An 18,028-nucleotide genomic window follows, 5' to 3' on the forward strand; every position below is an offset into this window, starting at 1 on the left:
AATATCAGGGTTAACTCCCTGCTGCAAAAAAGCTGTCCCATACATTCCATCTTCCGCTATGTGTGTGTGTGAAGCCCAGACTCCCACCTCTGTGTAGGTGATAAATGAATGAAAGAGGTGATAGATCCTAAAACACGACAGATTTATCACTATTGTGGAACCACAGGTCATATTGTCCTCATGCTCAAGCTTCATATAGAGTGAGGTAATATTTAGGGTGCACAAATTAGACCAACAATGACTGTTTGTTTTCTCTTTGTAATAATAGTGTACAATGTCACATTACTTAGGACACGATGACCAGCAGCATCATGGCCATTTAATTTGAGGGAATGCATTATCTCAGACTTGAAACCAAATTTAATTTAATGCAGCTTCTACACTTTTTATCTTTGATAATTGCTAATTAGTGGCAGAAGTTATGCACTGATGTACATTTTTAGTCATATTTGACCCAAGCATCCAGTATGATTTTATTTTTATTATGATGTTTTTATGGGCTGTTTGAGCTCATTCTGACGGCACCCATTCACTGCAGAGTAGAGACCTGCACAGGTCCCGCTCCTAGAAATATATATCTTGTCCCGATTCCGTCCCCAAAAGTAGCCTATATAGATTTTTTTAAGTACATCCATGAAATTTACATGAAATAGTAAGCTCCGTGTCGCCTAATTACAAGATCTCAGCAAAAATTCTCCAGATAAAATATTTGCTATTAAATCATTAACATTCACAAACCACAGTTATTTTTTGACAGAAAAGCAAGCATAGGCTGCTGCATGCATTGTTTGGCATGGCAGATGTGAGCAAAGACCGTTCCCTTTATAATCACTAAAAAGCTGACATCTCAGTTCATCGCGATCTTACAAAGCTCTGTTATAACACAATGAATATAAGCACAATGAATCTTTCATGTCTACACTTCGTGTGTTATAATGAAAGGATTTGTGAGCACGCAAATTTCAGCGCTGCACAAGAACTCCAGCATTTTGAGCAGTGAGTAGATTCTTATGCCCTGTCCCAAATTGCACCCTAAACCCTAGTGGTCTTCACTTTCATTTCGTAATGCTGCTTTGACAGTCAGGTAGAAGTCTGCTGCAGAGCTCACCTCAGTGCAGGCTCGGCAGAAAAGTGCATCGAGGATGCATAGGGGGTGCTTGTGAGCAACCTTCTGAAAGCTAAAATGATGAATAGGACACCCTACTGTCTCATGGACAATGGACACGCGCACACGGTGGCCATTGTAAGTCCACAATAAAGCAAGTGCACATGAAGTGTGCCATTTGGGACAGGGTCTTAAACACCTTCAACACCTCTGATTGGCCATTGTGTTCCAGAAATAATCAACAGATATGTCTGTGATTGGCTATGTTGCTCAATGCTGCAAACGTGTTATAAATAGAAACTCTGCCTATGCTCACGCCTGTTAAATTTTTTTATTTTATATTAGTTGTTCTTGTTGCTTTATTTTATTCTCCCAAATCCGGCACACACACACACAAGTGTCTACACACCCGCACATCAGTCTTGTCCAGCGCCAGTCCTGTGGGAGTGCAGGCCTCATCTTTTTTCATTTATTGGCGGATCATATTAATTCTCGTGCATTACAGCCATCTACATGCGAACACTATCCAGACACAGGATTCATTTTTTTTCATTTATTGGCTGATTGTATTATTTGTAGTGAGTTACTTCACTTCAGCCAGCACTGCATCTCCAGCTCCTCTGCCTTCTGCTCATGACTCCCTCTGAGTCAGTAGAGGATCAAGAGAGGGAAACAAACAAAACAAAAACAAACAAACACAATTTTTAAAATACAAACACACACAAATTCTATTAAATAAACCCATATTTTACAATACCTTAAACAAAGCAACTCTGTTATTACCTCCCATTTATGGGTTTATTAAGAATTTTAAAGTAATATCATACGCTCCTTTTTTCTTAATCTCTTCTAATAACTTCAATCTGTCCTCTTTATTCCTTTCACAATACATGATGACATGTTCTACCATTTCACTTTCTCCACACCAATCACAGAAAGCTGTTGGATGCTTGGACAATAACTTCATTGTTTTATTATGTCCCGTGTGTCCTATTCTGAGTCTAGATAATATGTTTTCCTCTCTTCTATCCCCACCTGAATACCTCCCTTTCCCCACTTGTGGCTGTATTGAATATACGTCTTCCTTTGTTTCCTATTTCCCACTGTTGTTGCCATCTTTTAATTATTGCTTTAATTTCATATCTACTACATGATACCTCCATTTCTATACTGGTGTCTAGCACAGCTCGTTTTGCCAATTTATCTACTGCTTCATTCCCTTTCACTCCCGCATGAGCTGGGACCCACTCCGTCCACAAATATTCCCCTATCCAGATTTCCTCAAATCCACTCATACCTTCTTTCTGCCTAGATTCTAGCATTTTTACATCAACTATAGGTTGAGGCAAAATCCACAAAGGACCTGCTGATGAAGTCACTCTTGGACCAATACCTAAACCTTTAATATCTAATCCCTCTACTAAATCTCCAACAATCCATCCAAAACTATTACATTCCCCAACATTTCTCTAGTAACCGTATCGTGCAATATGAAAGAATATCCTGTGCCATAAGATTTGACCAGTTTACTGCAGTTAATTACTGTCTTCTTTAATTGAGAGGCATTTCTCCCACTTCTACCTGTAACGCTGCAACAGGAGATGATCTATATGTCCCACAACTAAATTCCTGTGCTTGAATTATTTCTAATTTTTCAAGTTGGGTCTTTGCTGAAGATCCATACATGCTACCATAGACCAATACTGATCTAATTAACGTTATGTAAATAATTTTTAATGCAAACATGTCCGCCCCCCAGACCTGCCCAGCCACACATCTCATTCAGTATATTCAGTATATTCAACACTCTCTTGCACTTATCCTCCATCTTTTTAACATGTTCCTTCCATGTAAGTCCAATGTTTAACCAAATACCTAGAAATCTTATTTTAGACACCCCTTCTAGATTGTGATTATACAACTTTAATTTGATGTTATCTCATTTCCTTTTATTAGTGAAGAAAACTACCTGTGTGTTTTTTTTTTTTCCATAGAGAATTTGAACTCCCAATTAAATGACCATTCCTCAACCACTTTGAATGCATTTTACCTCTTTGCTTCATTTTAACTGTTGGCTGAGTTCACAAGATGCCTTTTGTGTTTTTATCTTAGATTATTTCAGTCGCTCTCCCCAGGAACATGTTTTAAGTTTTGTACCGCTAGCTACTTAAAATTCCTGTCATGAATCTACCTGTGGGCAGACTTTTCTGAAATCTAAGACATCTTCAGGAAAACTTCAATAAGATAAGTTTGAGTCAGATTTCCCCCCAGACATACTTAATAATCGAGAAACAGTAAATTATTCAGGGTATTTTAAATACATCCTGTTATTCACTTATAGACAGACAATTCTACTAGTGGATAATTTTAAGTAATATAAATTTTCTCAAAACAATGCATATGTTTCATAATACAAATGCATAATGGGGTTTTATCTATATTTAAATGTGCAGTCAGTCATTTTCTTTAGGGTTTCTTGTGCTGACTGATACAAAATCATCTTGGATTAAAAACTCATACTGATGTAAATTGCAGCAGAATCCTAGTGCAAAAGTGTTCAGTTGCTGATGTAGAAATTTGCCTTAAACAGTTAGCCATGATTAAAGTACTCTGTGAACAAGGACACTGAAAAAAAAAAATGTGTAGAAACAATATTCACTCATGAACTGCTAGTGAATTTCACAATTAATTACAAAGAAATGTCAAGCACACTGAATTAAATGTACAATTTTGAATTTTAGATTAAAGAGATTTATTTATATTTTATTATTTATTTTTTTTTTTTTTTTTATTGTGTTTATTTTTATTTAGAATTAAATAGTTTAATTTTAATATTAATGTTTGTTCTTTTTATCTGAATGTCTAATACGCGCGTGTTTTCACACACACACACACACACACACACACACACATACACACACACACACACACACGCACACACACACACACACACACACACACACACGCACACACACACACATTTCATTTCCTCAAATCTGATTGGCTGAGAGGAGTGCTACCTCTCAGAGATATTCTATTCAGAGGTATTCAGATATTTTAGTGATATCGGCCTGTCTACAGCCGAATCACAGCCGTGCCGATATATAGCCATATCACTTTGCTACTCGTGTGATATTGCTCACCTCTCTCTCTCTCTCTGTGTGTGTGTGTTTACTTCATTGAATTTATGTTCCACACAAGGTGAACTGTTGATCATGTTGGGATGTGGCCCATAGCAGTGCTTTATTTCCTTGTTTACTTTACACCATTCATCTGTGTTCTTCTATCTCATATCAGGGGGGTTACTCATAAAAATTTGATAGCATCTTAAATTAACCATGTGCTGTTCGATTTCCCTTTATCATATTTGATCATGCCAGGAAGTTTAAGCTTCTTAGCAAACACAACTGATTGAATCTTTTAATGGATTGAATCCATGGTGTGGAGTTAGTAAATTAGTTTAACTGTGTAATTATCTCAGAAATATTGCACTCGCCTTCCACTATAAAAAGCGTAATGAGGCATCAAGAGAAAATATTGCTGAGTAACAAGATACTCTGTGTTCTGTACCAGCAACCACTGAGCATTGCTATTGTGCCCTTGAGCACTGCACTTAACACATAACTCCTTATTGCTGTTACATGATACCCCTGTTTCCCCAACCTCACTTCCCCCAAGGCACAATGGAATAGAAAAATCAGCTCTCATTGCTTCACTGGCTACAAGATCAGCATGGACCTCCATGACTGGCTTGTTACCTCAAATGATGCTGACCTTACATAGGTTAGAATGACCTAAAGCACTGCAATGCTGACATCCATCAGACTGACTGTCAGTTTGTTGTCAGATTACTGTAATGAAAACATGTCAATATTTTACAACAAGCTATAGCTGGCTATAATTTGCCTAATGTGAAGATGCACAGTGGACAGATATATTGGATGAACAGAAGCTGGTCTGTGATCCTAAAAAGAATTACAGTAGAAAAAAAAAGAAAAAGAAAAAAAAAATCGTTCATAATAATTGCAGTTTTCACCATAAGTTAATTTGTTGTCTAGTAATGTGACAGTGAATATTTGTCAGGATATGTTTATTTTTTGAAAAAGTCAGTTTATGCAGGGTAAGGTTGACATTTTATGGGTGTTGTCACACTATACTGGGTAAGCTGTCACAAGGAGAACATACCCTTATCGCAAAATTATACTTTTGCTTACAGTCAATCTTTACAGTCCACCTTCAAAAATAATATTCTCGTTAAATAAACATTATGATTAACAAGGTGAATATATATATATATATATATATATATATATATATATATATATATATATATATATATATATATATATAATATATATAAATATAAGATATGCAGTTGATCAAACAATATGTATGCACAATTTTACTGTTCTGTGGTGTATATGTGATGTGTGGTGTTGATAATTCAGCCTGTTGGTATTAAATGTGCTTATCATGCTAGCACATTAACACCTTGCTGCAGTTCTGTTGACCATCTGTGAGATTTTCAAAGAGTATGTTGTGAATTCAGTGAGCATGAAATATAATAATATTTAAATAACATTTTATGACCTTTCCTCCTTCAGTGTATGTGTGTACACATAAAAACAAAAACAAAAACAAAAAACAAAAAAAAAACAAATACAAATACAAATAAATAAAAAAGTCCAGATGTCTAGCTGTCTAGACAGATGTATAGATGCCACATGGATAAAAGTTTATATGCATCACCTGGGTTTATTTTGCTCAGTATTTCATTTATTATATTATGGCTATCTGATGCAGTCTTCCATATAAAAGTCTGGGTTTTTATGGGTTTTTTAAAGATGCCCCTTATGCTCAACAAAGCTGCATTTATTTGATTAAAATTACAATAGAACAGTAATATTGTGGAATATTATTACAGTTTAAAATAATTGTTTTCTGCATTTCATATTTTAAATTTCCTGTGATGGCAAAACTATTTTGAGCAGTAATTACTCCAGTCTTTTATGTCACATGATTCTTCAGAAATCACACTAATATGCTGATTTGGTGCTCAAGAAACCTTAATCATTCATCAATGCTGAAAACAGTTGTACTGCTTTATTTGGTGGAAACAGTGATACATTTATTTGAAATAGAAATCTTTTGTAACATTATAAATTGATCAGTTTAATGCCTCCTTGCAGAAAAAGTTTTAATTTCTTTTAAAAAAAAAAAAAAAAATCTCATTGATCCTAACCTTTTGAACGGTAGTGTGTTATGCAGGTACTTATCAAATAAATAAATAAATGAATATGAAATTTGAGTTGAAATTATTTGATTATGTGAGAACAAAAGTGTACAGATTCAGTTTACAAAACATTAAAAGAAAAAAAAAATCTGAACTCCAAACAAATGTATAATTCATGAACCATTGAAAAATAGTATTTTACTGAAGATAATCATATAAAGTGGCAAAAGAATACCCAAGTGCAAATACAAAAATAAAAAAATATTGCTGCTAAATGACACAATTGACCAATCAGAATCAAGTATTCTAGCTTTGTTATACAAGCAATGTACTGTGTTGTTGTATATACTAGTTATGTGATTCTCATCAAATTCTCATCAAGTTTATAAAAAATGATAAAACTTACCAGGGCGCAGTACATCTCAGGTGGGTCTCCGCAGGTGATGTTGGGTGGGTCAAGAGACACTGTCAGGTATTTGGTCATATCAGTGGCCTCAGGCTGGCAGGCCATATAGTGCCAGGCCAGGCGGTCCTCTGCATAAACCTGGGACTTACAAACATCATAGTGCCCCCATGAGGCCGGGTAATGCTGTGTGGCATGACACCAACTCACCCACAGGGCCTGTAGTACAAACACTAGCAGGAAGTACATGGTTGAGCCTTTCTTCTGATGCCTCATTAAATGGAGTCTGATAGATAATAAGCAGGCAGAGGGTGATGAGGCAGACCGCCTATGTGGTAACACTGAACTTTAAAGGAGAAAAAAGGCTGGCATCTGTGCCAGCTTTGACTCAGATTCCTTAGGCTGCTCTTATTTTATTCATTTGTTTCTTTTTGTCTGATTGTGTTGCAGGGGAGCTTGAACATGTTTTGACAAAGTTGTGGTAAGTGTGGGTCACTGGTGTGAAAGAATGATATTAATTCCTTCTTCAAGCTATTAGTGGAGGCCATTGCAGATCATCCGCCTGTCCATCGCTGTTTCCCGTATGCTCTCCACAGTCTGTGAGGGATAAGAACAAACAAAAGGAAAACAAGAATGTGTCAGCGGAGGAGCTTTCAAGACTGGTGTTGTGCGAATAACAAGAAGCCTGGTGGAAAAGGTGAGGAGGTGCAGGTCAAGTGTTTTCTATAGCTGAGATGGACTTCATAGAGAAATATCCTAAAAATACCTGCTTATTACAGAAGACAAATAGCCAAACATCCCTGCAGGCACAAACAGACTGTGCAAGTCTGCACATCTTTCCACAGTGCAACCCTCGAAGGTCTCTCAGCAATTTGAGATTTTAAGGATTCTGTTCTAGTGTGAGGCAAGCAGTGGTGGAAAGAGCTCAATATTCTTTCTCTAGATATAGAAATGGTATGCATATTTCATATTTCATAGACCTTAATGGATTTTCATAGACCTTTTAATGTCAGAGACAGATGCCCTTATTACTAGTGCTACACTGCAAAAAAAAATATTTTTGTCAGGTGGCCTAAAATGTGCTTCATGTGATAACATAAAAGTAACTGGTTTTATGTAAGTAAAAATATTTAATTGGATCCATTTAATATAACTGAATCAACCAGGCCACAGTAGGTCACAGCAAATTAAATTAATTTTTAAGGGCCAGGTCAGGTTGAAATAGCTGTTGGGCTAGTTCAACTAAAAATGACATTTCTGTCATCATTTACTCACCCTCATGACCACGGGCTGTCATGTTCCAAATATGACAAAAAAGCATCATAAAAATTTCATCAAAGTGGTCTGTAAGTACCAGTAAGTCTTCTAAAGTCATTCAAAAACTTTGTCTCAGGAACTAAAGAATATATATAAAAAAACATAAAATCTCCCACCTATCATAGCTCTCAAATCTCTCTCTCTCTCTTTGATTTTTTTTTTTTTTTTTTTTTTTTTTTTGAATATGCACATATTTAAATCTGGTACATTGAGATCATTTACAACACATAAGTAACATTGACCTTTGGCATTGTTAGCATCAAACCACATTTTAACACACCATATTTGAATATATATGAACATTAATGAGATTTGAATGGTGCGCTGGGGGGAACAGATTATCAATTAATAATGGCTTTTAATAAATTTCTGCCTTTTCCTCATGCAAAGCTATTGTATTGTTTCAGAAGACTTAGAATATAGCATGTACAGTAAGTTAAGGCCTGATCACATCAAGAATAACTACATATAACTATATTGTTTTAATAATTGTTCTAATTTTATGGAAATACTGAAGTCCTCACCACAAATACAATGATAATGACACAGAAGAGCGATATCACTGGAATCGCTTGGAGAGCAATTTTTCTAGCTGATGAATTATAAAAACATTGACCGCTGTTCAGAATCCATCCTGCTTTAAAGAGCTTGAGCATTTAAAGTTGCAAATGGCATATCTGCATTGCGCACTTTTAATAAACAGAACATTATCGTCCATTGATATGGATGCTAATATTGCTATCTTTATTGTTATTGTTCTTGGTGTGAATGGACCTTAATGTATACTTCTTTTGTGGTGCTTTTTTTCATATTTTGGCTTGAAAGTCCCTTGTAAACATTTACTTTAATTACATTTAAAAGAACAAGGTGAACATGCTGCTAAATGTCTCCTTTGTGTTCCACATAGGAAAGTAAGTTTGAAACAGCATGAGAGTGAGTAAATGATGACAGAATTTTCATTTCGGGTGAAATGAATTTTCATTTTCAACTCTAAAAGTCCTTTAGAGTAGCATTTTCACTTTTTACAGTGCATCAGTAACTATCAGTAATTTCAAATCAATGATGAGTACATGTACACACACTGGACATACTGTATGAAAAAACAGGTTTCTGAATGCACTCCTCCATCAAAATAAGGAATCCTTGAAGTTGGGGTATGAATGGTTGACTTGATTAGGTCTGTGCCCCCTCAAATAGAGGGACGTGCCATGATAGATGAGACAAAGCAGCCTCTAAATGTGCTTTGTCAATCATGCTGGCCTCTAACAAGGAGCCAATTACCACGTTGCAGCCCCTGGCATGGGGCAGGATGTGATTAATAAGACATTACTGTATAGCCGTCAGCATCATGGGTTTCATAAAAATGTCAGTAATAGAACTGAAATAGTGGCTGCTCTAAAGCACAAGAACAGGCAATAAGTTAAAGGCAGCAGTCATGGATAGAAGGATAGATAAGGTGCGGTCTGATATCACACAAGTGTTTTATCACACTCCTAATCCAGATAAAGCTTCAGACTCCCAGTCCTGTGATTGGGTTACAGTAAAGATGGGAGAGACTTTTTTTTTTCTCCTCCATGCACTTAACACTAGGAATTTGAGAAGTCTGAGCTTATCAGGCTTGCATTAGAGAGGAAACTAATACATCAGAGGGAGATAACAGAGGAACGAGAGCTTCCTGGAATTTTCTAGAGATGAATGGAGACTGTGGAAGTGCCAGCTCATCACAAATAATAGGAGGGTCTTTCCAAAATTGGTCAGAAGTGGCTTGGAATTGAGATTCATATGTAAAAATATCCTTTCTCATAACACTGCCCTGTCTTTAAATCATGGTCAATAGGGATGTGATATGTACCGGTACCATTTTGGTTATTGCCCAATGTTTTACTTATTTATGTATTTTTTAATATCAGAGTGTAATATGTAGCAGATCTCCATTTACACCTTTTAGAACTTCAGTTATATTGTTTTGATGATTAAATTCACTTGTTGCCTCTATTTTTATATTCTTTATTTATTTTATAAATAGTGCAAAATTGGCCATTTGTCAGTTATGAATTAATGATGCATTTATATATCGCTTTTATTGTGTATTGCTGTAACCCCAAACCACTTTACAATCATGTGGTGGGATCTCTCCTCAAACACCACCAGTGTGCAGCATCCACCTGGATGATGCGATGGCAGTCACAGGACAACGGGGCCAGTACGCTTACCACACACATGCTAAAGGGGTAGAGGAGAGAGAGTCATAGAGCCAATCAAGTGGATGGGGGTTATTAGGAGGCCATGATAGACAAGGGCCATCGGGATGGAGGTGACTACACCACCCAGTCAAGTCAAGTCATCTTTATTTATATAGCGCTTTAAACAAAAAAGATTGCGTCAAAGCAACTGAACAACATTAATTAGGAAAACAGTGTCAATAATGCAAAATGACAGTTAAAGGCAGTTCATCATTGAATTCAGTGATGTCATCATGCAGCTCAGTTCAGTTTAAATAGTATCTGTGCAATAATTTGCAATCAAGTCAACGATATCGCTGTAAATGAAGTGTCCCCAACTAAGCAAGCCTAAGGCGACAGCGGCAAGGAACCAAAACTCCATCAGTGACAGAATGGAGAAAAAAACCTTGGGAGAAACCAGGCTCAGTTGGAGGGCCAGTTCTCCTCTGACCAGACGAAACCAGCAGTTCAATTCCAGGCTGCAGCAAAGTCAGATTGTGCAGAAGAATCATCTGTTTCCTGTGGTCTGTCCCGGTGGTCGTCTGAGACAAGGTCTTTACAGGGGATCTGTATCTGGGGCTCTAGTCCTGGTCTCCGCTGTCTTTCAGGGCTGTAGAGGTCCTTTCTAGGTGCTGATCCACCATCTGGGCTGGATACATACTGGATCCGGGTGACTGCAGTGACCCTCTGACTTGGATACAGACTGGATCTGGTGGCTACGGTGACCTCGGAATAAGAGAGAAACAGACTAATATGAGCGTAGATGCCATTCTTCTAACGATGTAGCAAGTACATCGGGTGTTATGGGAAGTGTTCCTGGTTCCGGTTTACCTAATTAATGCAGCCTAAAAATCCTTTAACGGATTTGGATATTAGAAGTGTATTAGTATGTTATGTGTAAGCCAGGTTAACCACGGCTGGATGATTGGTTTCTGGATGGATTAGTCTGTGTCTCCCGTCCAAAGCCTGTAAGCTGTCGCCGGCTCTTGCTCCCAAAGCTTATAGTACTTTGGGCCAAGCTGCATGCCATTGTTATCCTGCAGGTACACCAAGCCAAGATTGATGAAAGTCATGGCACAGTCCCTCAGGAAGGTGATGTCCACTCTGGCTCCACCTGGCTGAGATGAGAGATGTTGACAGAGTACGCTTTCTCGACACTCCCATCTCCCAGGCTGGCCTGTTCGGTGACACTGTAGAGGACTTTGCCTAGCAGTTCTCGGCAGTACAGAAGCAGACTGAGGCCATCCAGCACATCCTGCCCAACGTGAACTCCAGCTTCCACCATTCTGTCACGGGCTGTGTCTCAGCCTGCTCGTCCACCATGGGCCCCCTCCTGCATCCTGCACTCTGGCTCTACCCCATGCTGAGACAACATCAAGGCCTGTGCATCAAGCCACACAGGAGAGTGCTACCCCTCGTGTCACACCCAGCTGCTAAGTCCTCCAAGAAGACAATGAAGCGGCCCTGACAGGGCAACCTGGAGATGTGGCAGACTGCTCTGCAGGAGGTGGTGAAGACAGCACCACTCCTTCCCCCAGAGGAGGGCTAGGTGGAGAATTCTTTGTTCCCTTTTCTTTTTGTTCCGCCACATTTTCAAAGAAAGAGCAGTTTCCGTTTCCTCCGGTTTGCAAAGCTTGTGGGTCGACGGTGAGTGACACACTGCTTCCTCACTCTCACCCACGATGTCCCCTATCATCAGTGGTCAAGAAGTCGTAACCTCTCAGGTTCAACGGCATTCTCGAGACTTCGGTGGCAGTCCGAGACACCTCTGTCTTACGTGAGGAGACTGCTGTCCTTTTGGCAAAGGATGCAATCGAGCCAGTCCCTCCAGCTGAGATGAGGAAGAGGTTTTACAGCCCTTACTTCACCGTACCCAAGAAAAGCAGTGGCCTTCGACCTATCTTGGATCTGCGAGTGATGAATCTGGCCCTTCACAAGCACCTATTCAAGATGTTGACGCAGAAATGTATTACCAAATGCATTCAAGCATAGGACTGGTTAGCAGCAATCGACCTGAAGGATGTGTACTTTCATGTCTCAATCTTTCCTCGTCACAGACCATTCTTGCAGTTTGCATTCGAGGGTAGTAGAAGGTCCTCCCCTTCGGGCTCTCCCTGTCCCCCCATGTCATCACGGAAGTCGCAGAGGGCGCTCTTGCCCCACTTTGAGAAGTGGGCATCAGGATCCTCAAATATCTAGATGACTGGCTCATCATGGCCCGGTCACAAGAGGAGTTGTGCGATCACAGGGACCTGGTGCTCTGGCACCTCAGTCAGTTGGGGCTTCAGGTCAACCGAGAGAAGAGCAAGCTCTCCCCTGTGCAGAGAATCTCCTATGTCGGTATGGAGTTAGACTCGGTGAGTATGACCGGCACGTCTCAACAACGAACATGCCCAGTCGGGGCAGAACTGTGTGAGTTCCTTCAAAGGCAGGACAGTGGTACCATTGAAACATTTTCAGAGGCTCCTGGGACATAAGGCATCCACAGCCGCAGTCACACAGCTCGGATTGCTTCATATGAGACCACTTCAGCACCGGCTACACTCCCCATCCCAAGTTGGCCATGGTACACATCGTATCACCATCACACCGATGTGTCACCACCTATTCAGCCACTGGTCGGACCTTGTTTTTTTACGGGCCGGGGTGCCCTTAGTCGCTGTCACGACAGATGCCTCCAATATGGGCTGGGGCTCTACTTGCAACGGGCAGGCAGCTTCAGGGTCCTGGACAGGACCTCGACTGCTTTGGCAAATCAACTGTCTGGAGTTGTTGGCAGTGCATCTAGCCTTGCAGTAGTTTCGGCCACTGCTGCTGGACAAGCACATGTTGGTCTGCATGGACAACACTGCAGCTGTTTCGTACATCAACCGACAGGGCAGTCTACGATCACGTCGCACGTCTCAACTTGCCTGCCATCTCCTCCTCTGGAATCAGACGCGGCTCAAGTCGCTGCGTTCCGTCCACATTCCGAGGGAGCTCAATCGTGCAGCCAATGCACTTTCACGACAGCTCACTTTCCCGGGAGAATGGCAGCTCCATTCCCAGATGGACCAGCTGATCTACAGTCGATTCGGGGAAGCTCAGGTGTACCTGTTTGCTTCCCATGAGTCCTCCCACTGCCTGGGCACGGATGCACTGGAACACAGCTGGCCTCGGGCTCTATGCAAGTATGCATTTGATATGGTGAGCCTGCTCGCACAGACACTGTGCAAGGTCAGGGAGGACAAGGAACAGGTCCGGTTGGTTGCGCCTTACTGGCTCACCTGGACCTGGTTTTCGGAATTCATGCTCCTCGTGACAGCCCCTCCCTGGCACATCCCCCTGATGAGGGACCTCGTTTCTCAGGGGCTGGGCACATATGGCCATGTCCAGATCTCTGGAACCGCCATGTGTGGCTTCTGGACAGGACGCAGCAGACCTAAGTGACCTACCGCCAGTGGTGGTAGACACTATAACTCATGCTAGAGCTCCATCTACGAGGCAGGCCTATGCTTTGAAGTGGAGTCTGTTCATGAATTGGTGTTCTTCTCTCCGAGAGAAGAACACCAATTCTCTGAAAGAACAAATAGGGAAGATTTGAAGCAAACTTTCACTAAAGGTTGAAATCCCTTCCAAAAAATTTCTGTGGATGGAACAGCAGTATGGCTTTCTCCAGCAGCAATGTACTCACCGTTGGTCCCCTTCAGTACCAAGGTCAGTGAATTTGCGCTGGGGATTCGGGAAGGTTACGACCTTAGCGGAGCTTTTGTGGCATGCCATGGCTTGTCAACAATTGCAGCGCCATAGGGTTGTGATGGTGTTCAGGTTGTAGCATTTTCCATGGACCCCATATGTCGTTCGACATAACTCGTAGTGACTGACAGATAGGGAACGGTTACGTAACCCTCATTCCCTGATGGAGGGAACGGATACGTTATGTCCCCATGGCACAGCCTTGAACCATTCACTGTTGCCAGGGCATGTTCTCGACTCCTCAGTGTAAAACTTGAAGAGTGGATGCACCTGTCACCTATTTATACCTCTATGCATGAGGAGTGGCTCAGGTATGCAAAATCCACTAGCCGATTTTCATTGACATTTTCTTTTAAACTCAGAGATGATTGGCCTCCCAAGTGAGACCCCATATGTCATTCGACATAATGTCTCCGTTCCCTCCATGAGGGAACAATGGTTAAGTACATAATCAAGACGCTATCTGTCTTAACATCTAAAAGTTAGTTTTATTTTATTATTATTATTTTTTTAGATATATCTTTTTATATCTTTCATAATTTCCATTATTTTATTAATGCCTAGATCAGTACATCCCTCATCTCAAAGGATTAATTTCCAAAAAAGAAATTTTATAATTCATGGATTAAGAAACCTAATGTTCCAAAACATATGACTGACTTTCTTCTCTGGAACACACAAGGATCATTTGAAGCTTTATCGAGGGAGAGGTGATCAGTGAATAACTACTGAAATTTAAATTCTATAAAGAACTTTTATGATACTTCTTATTTCATAAAAGTACTTGATGGATCTTTTGTGTGTTTTTCTTTTTCTTGAAAGCTTCAGTCGTCATTCATTTTAATTATATGAAAAAGACAGAACATACCTCAGAACTTATTTTGTATTCCACAGAAAAAAAAAGAATGCAGATTGGGAAAGATAAGGGTGAACGAATGACAATCTTTCACTTTTTGGGCAAACTATCTCTTAAGAGGGGCAAATTCCATTTGAAAGATTCTATTTTTTCTCTGCTGAACATTTTTTTTCTTTAATTGATGCTGAATTCCAACAGCAGAAAAATAATAGATTTTGCTATGAAAAGGGACCATGAATGTTTTACAAGTGTCCCATATGACCATGTAAAAAAGTGTAGTGGTGGCGTGGGTATTTTTTTATCCCTACTTTTTTTTCTCAGAACCTCTGAAAACACCCCCCTGTGTCCAGTTGTATTTTACTCCCCAGGCAACCGAAGCATACCAAAGTGTTTTAAGTCAGTAGACACTCATAGCACATGGCTCACGGTGGTTACAGCCTTTCAGGTATTCTGTAAACCCGCTGTGAATACTTCTATTTATTCAATGGTCTTTCCACTAAACTTGTTGTCCCTCACAGTGTCAATACTTCTGACATACCTTGATCATTCCTGCTTTTTAACCCCCTCTGTGCTTTTCTCTTCCTCTCAAACACACACTACCACATACTTTACATGATAGCTTTGTGCGCAATGGGACTTGAGCTGTTCAGGTGATGAAATTGAAACAAGCTCTAACAGCTTTGCACCCTGTAATCTTTTTTAAGGTTGTGAAGCTTTGTTTTCTGTTAGTTTCTGAACTGACAGATTAGCATCTGCTGTGGTGTTAATTATGTCAGCAAGAAATAGAAGAATCAAGCATATCTGCACTCTTAAAAATAAAACATCAAAAAGGTGGATTTCACAACCATGCCAAAGAACTATTTTGGGTTCCCAAAAGAAACTTACAATGAAAACCCATTTTCTTCTATTATTCTGAAGAACATTTTAATAATCTAAAGAACCTTTTCAACTGCAAAGAACCTTTAGTTTTTCACTCTTCACTTTCATTCTTCATGGAACCATAGTTGCCAATAAAGAACATTTATGTTTAAGTGTTTATGTTTCAAATCTAAATCTCCTTTATATAGAAAGCAAGTCACTAAACTTTGCAGGACATCTTCACATATTAAAAGCACTTGGCATGTTCTTCCAAACATGTAAGAATGCATTAATCTTTCCATGAGTAATGCCAATCAACCTGTCGCTTGCTTCCCATCGGACCATATTCACCACATACCAGAGAAACATATATAATTAAATGCCTCTTTCCTAAAAGGTTTGCATGCTCTGACACACACACACACACACACACACACACTGACATGAGGTCTAAAGTGCTATTCTCATTCCCATACTGTACTGTCCACTCCGCTGAGAGCAACACAGAGTCATGTCCTTCCAATTAACTCCACTGAAGTAACATATCTGCGTTAAGCATCAGTTAAGAGGAAAACAAATGCCAATGAATGAATAATCATTAAGGGCCTGAAATGTGATCTATCTGTAATCGTCCCTTATTAGATTTTTTTCTTTTTATTAAATGCCCTATAAGGTTTAGACATTCATGATTAATGGATAGTTACTCTTATTAAAAATAAAGGTTTTTCAATTGTGCTTTGATATGTCATTCTTCTCATAAGCTGTACAGGCTTCTTGAGTTGAATGTATGGTTCTTTAAAGATTAATATCTTAAAATAAAATGTTGATGTTTAAAATTTAAAATACTTTAAATTTTGCCACTTTAAAATACCATATGACCTGCTCTTTAAGGTTCTTCAGTTCTGTACAATAGTTTCTGAGTTCTTAAACGAATGTTTACATATTTTAACAATTTAGATAACTACAAAATATTTTTTTTAAAATATTTTCCTGATGCAGCAAATAAACAAACTTTTTTTTTATTTCTAATTAAAACCTTTATTTTTAAGAGTGTGAGGAAGAAAAAGAGCAGCAGGTTACTAGTTACAAAGCACTAGACAAAACGCTTTCTTCAAGAACGCTCGTGCGCAGGAGGCGTGGTAATGAATAAATATGAGCTTGTGCTCAAGTTATGCGAATTACCAAGTGAATGTGCGATATGCATTCATTTAAAGCACAAAGCAAAACTAATTACTATAATTGTAAGAACAGGTAAACTGTGCAGTTTAGAGGGAAATATAGATCTAAATTTGGATAAAGCCATTGAGCTATCGATTAATTGACATTGGAGGTGTCAGAAATAAAATAACCAATTAGACGAAAAAAAAAAAAAAAAAAAAAAAAAAAAAAAAAAAAAAAAAACACCTGGACGATCTATTTAGAAACGCGGGTCATATTAGCCTACACGGTAAGTATTTAAACCTGCCTCATTTGATCTCCTCCAGATTCTGAGAAATTACCTGTACATGGATTATGATGATTAGACTCTTTTGGTTCATGCAACATGCGAGCGACAAAAATAACCCACCTTGACAGTTTTCCCAGATAGAAAACATCCAGTGAATGAATCCGGTGTTTGCTGATCAGATCATGTCCCAGAAATGTTACTCCACAGCAATTGACTGAATGCAGTGCACAGGTTCACCTACACGTCTGCCAAATGTTCATTGGCCAGCTTTGCCAATAAAAGTCAATAAAAGTAATTGTAATGACACGCAGCCGGCAAAATGCGAGTTATTACAGCGAAACCACCAGTTAAATTCAGTTGCTACCAGCGCTTACCTATCCTGCCCGGGAGAGAACAACTAACCTGCTGAAAGCGATCATCTCCAAATGTAAGTTTGAGGGAATGAAGCGTATTCAAGCCGCGCAGTTGAGCTCTCCGCTGGGTCCTAAAGGACACTCAGCCGCGAGAACATTTGGACATCTGCTTAACCAGGTTAACCTGTCAGATACCTATGTAAAGTGAGCTGGGTCATTCAGTGACTTTTATGTCTCAATGATTTATTTACTCATATTTTCTCTAAAATAAGTAACATATTTATAAGAAATGGCTTAAATTGTATATTTAGGTCTTCTTTATCTCTTAAACAGAGATAAGAGACATTATAAATAGGCTACTATTTTGTATTTTACACACCTTTTATTAATATATGCATTCAATTTTATTATGTTCTCAGTGCAAAGTAGTCAACTTCCACAAGAAATATAAACCATGAAATGATAAAAAACTCAAAATATGTTTTAATTATGTTATCGA

General features: G+C 39.1%; 1 protein-coding gene across 1 annotated transcript in view; it reads right to left on the reverse strand.

The window, feature by feature from the left end:
* Positions 1-17,613, reverse strand: part of LOC109080477 (netrin-G1-like) — a 57,038-nt gene extending 39,425 nt beyond the window's left edge. Inside the window, exons 1-3 of the mRNA XM_042771738.1 lie at positions 17,551-17,613; positions 17,297-17,443; positions 6,745-7,338 (exon numbers count right to left, since the gene is read on the reverse strand). Coding sequence (XP_042627672.1) covers positions 6,745-7,017 — 273 coding nt within the window. The 5' untranslated portion in view covers positions 7,018-7,338; positions 17,297-17,443; positions 17,551-17,613. The remainder of the gene's footprint in view (positions 1-6,744; positions 7,339-17,296; positions 17,444-17,550) is intronic.
* Positions 17,614-18,028: the final 415 nt, after the last annotated feature.

The sequence above is a fragment of the Cyprinus carpio genome, chromosome A2, assembly GCF_018340385.1.
Source record: "Cyprinus carpio isolate SPL01 chromosome A2, ASM1834038v1, whole genome shotgun sequence".
In the NCBI taxonomy this organism is placed as follows: domain Eukaryota; kingdom Metazoa; phylum Chordata; class Actinopteri; order Cypriniformes; family Cyprinidae; genus Cyprinus; species Cyprinus carpio.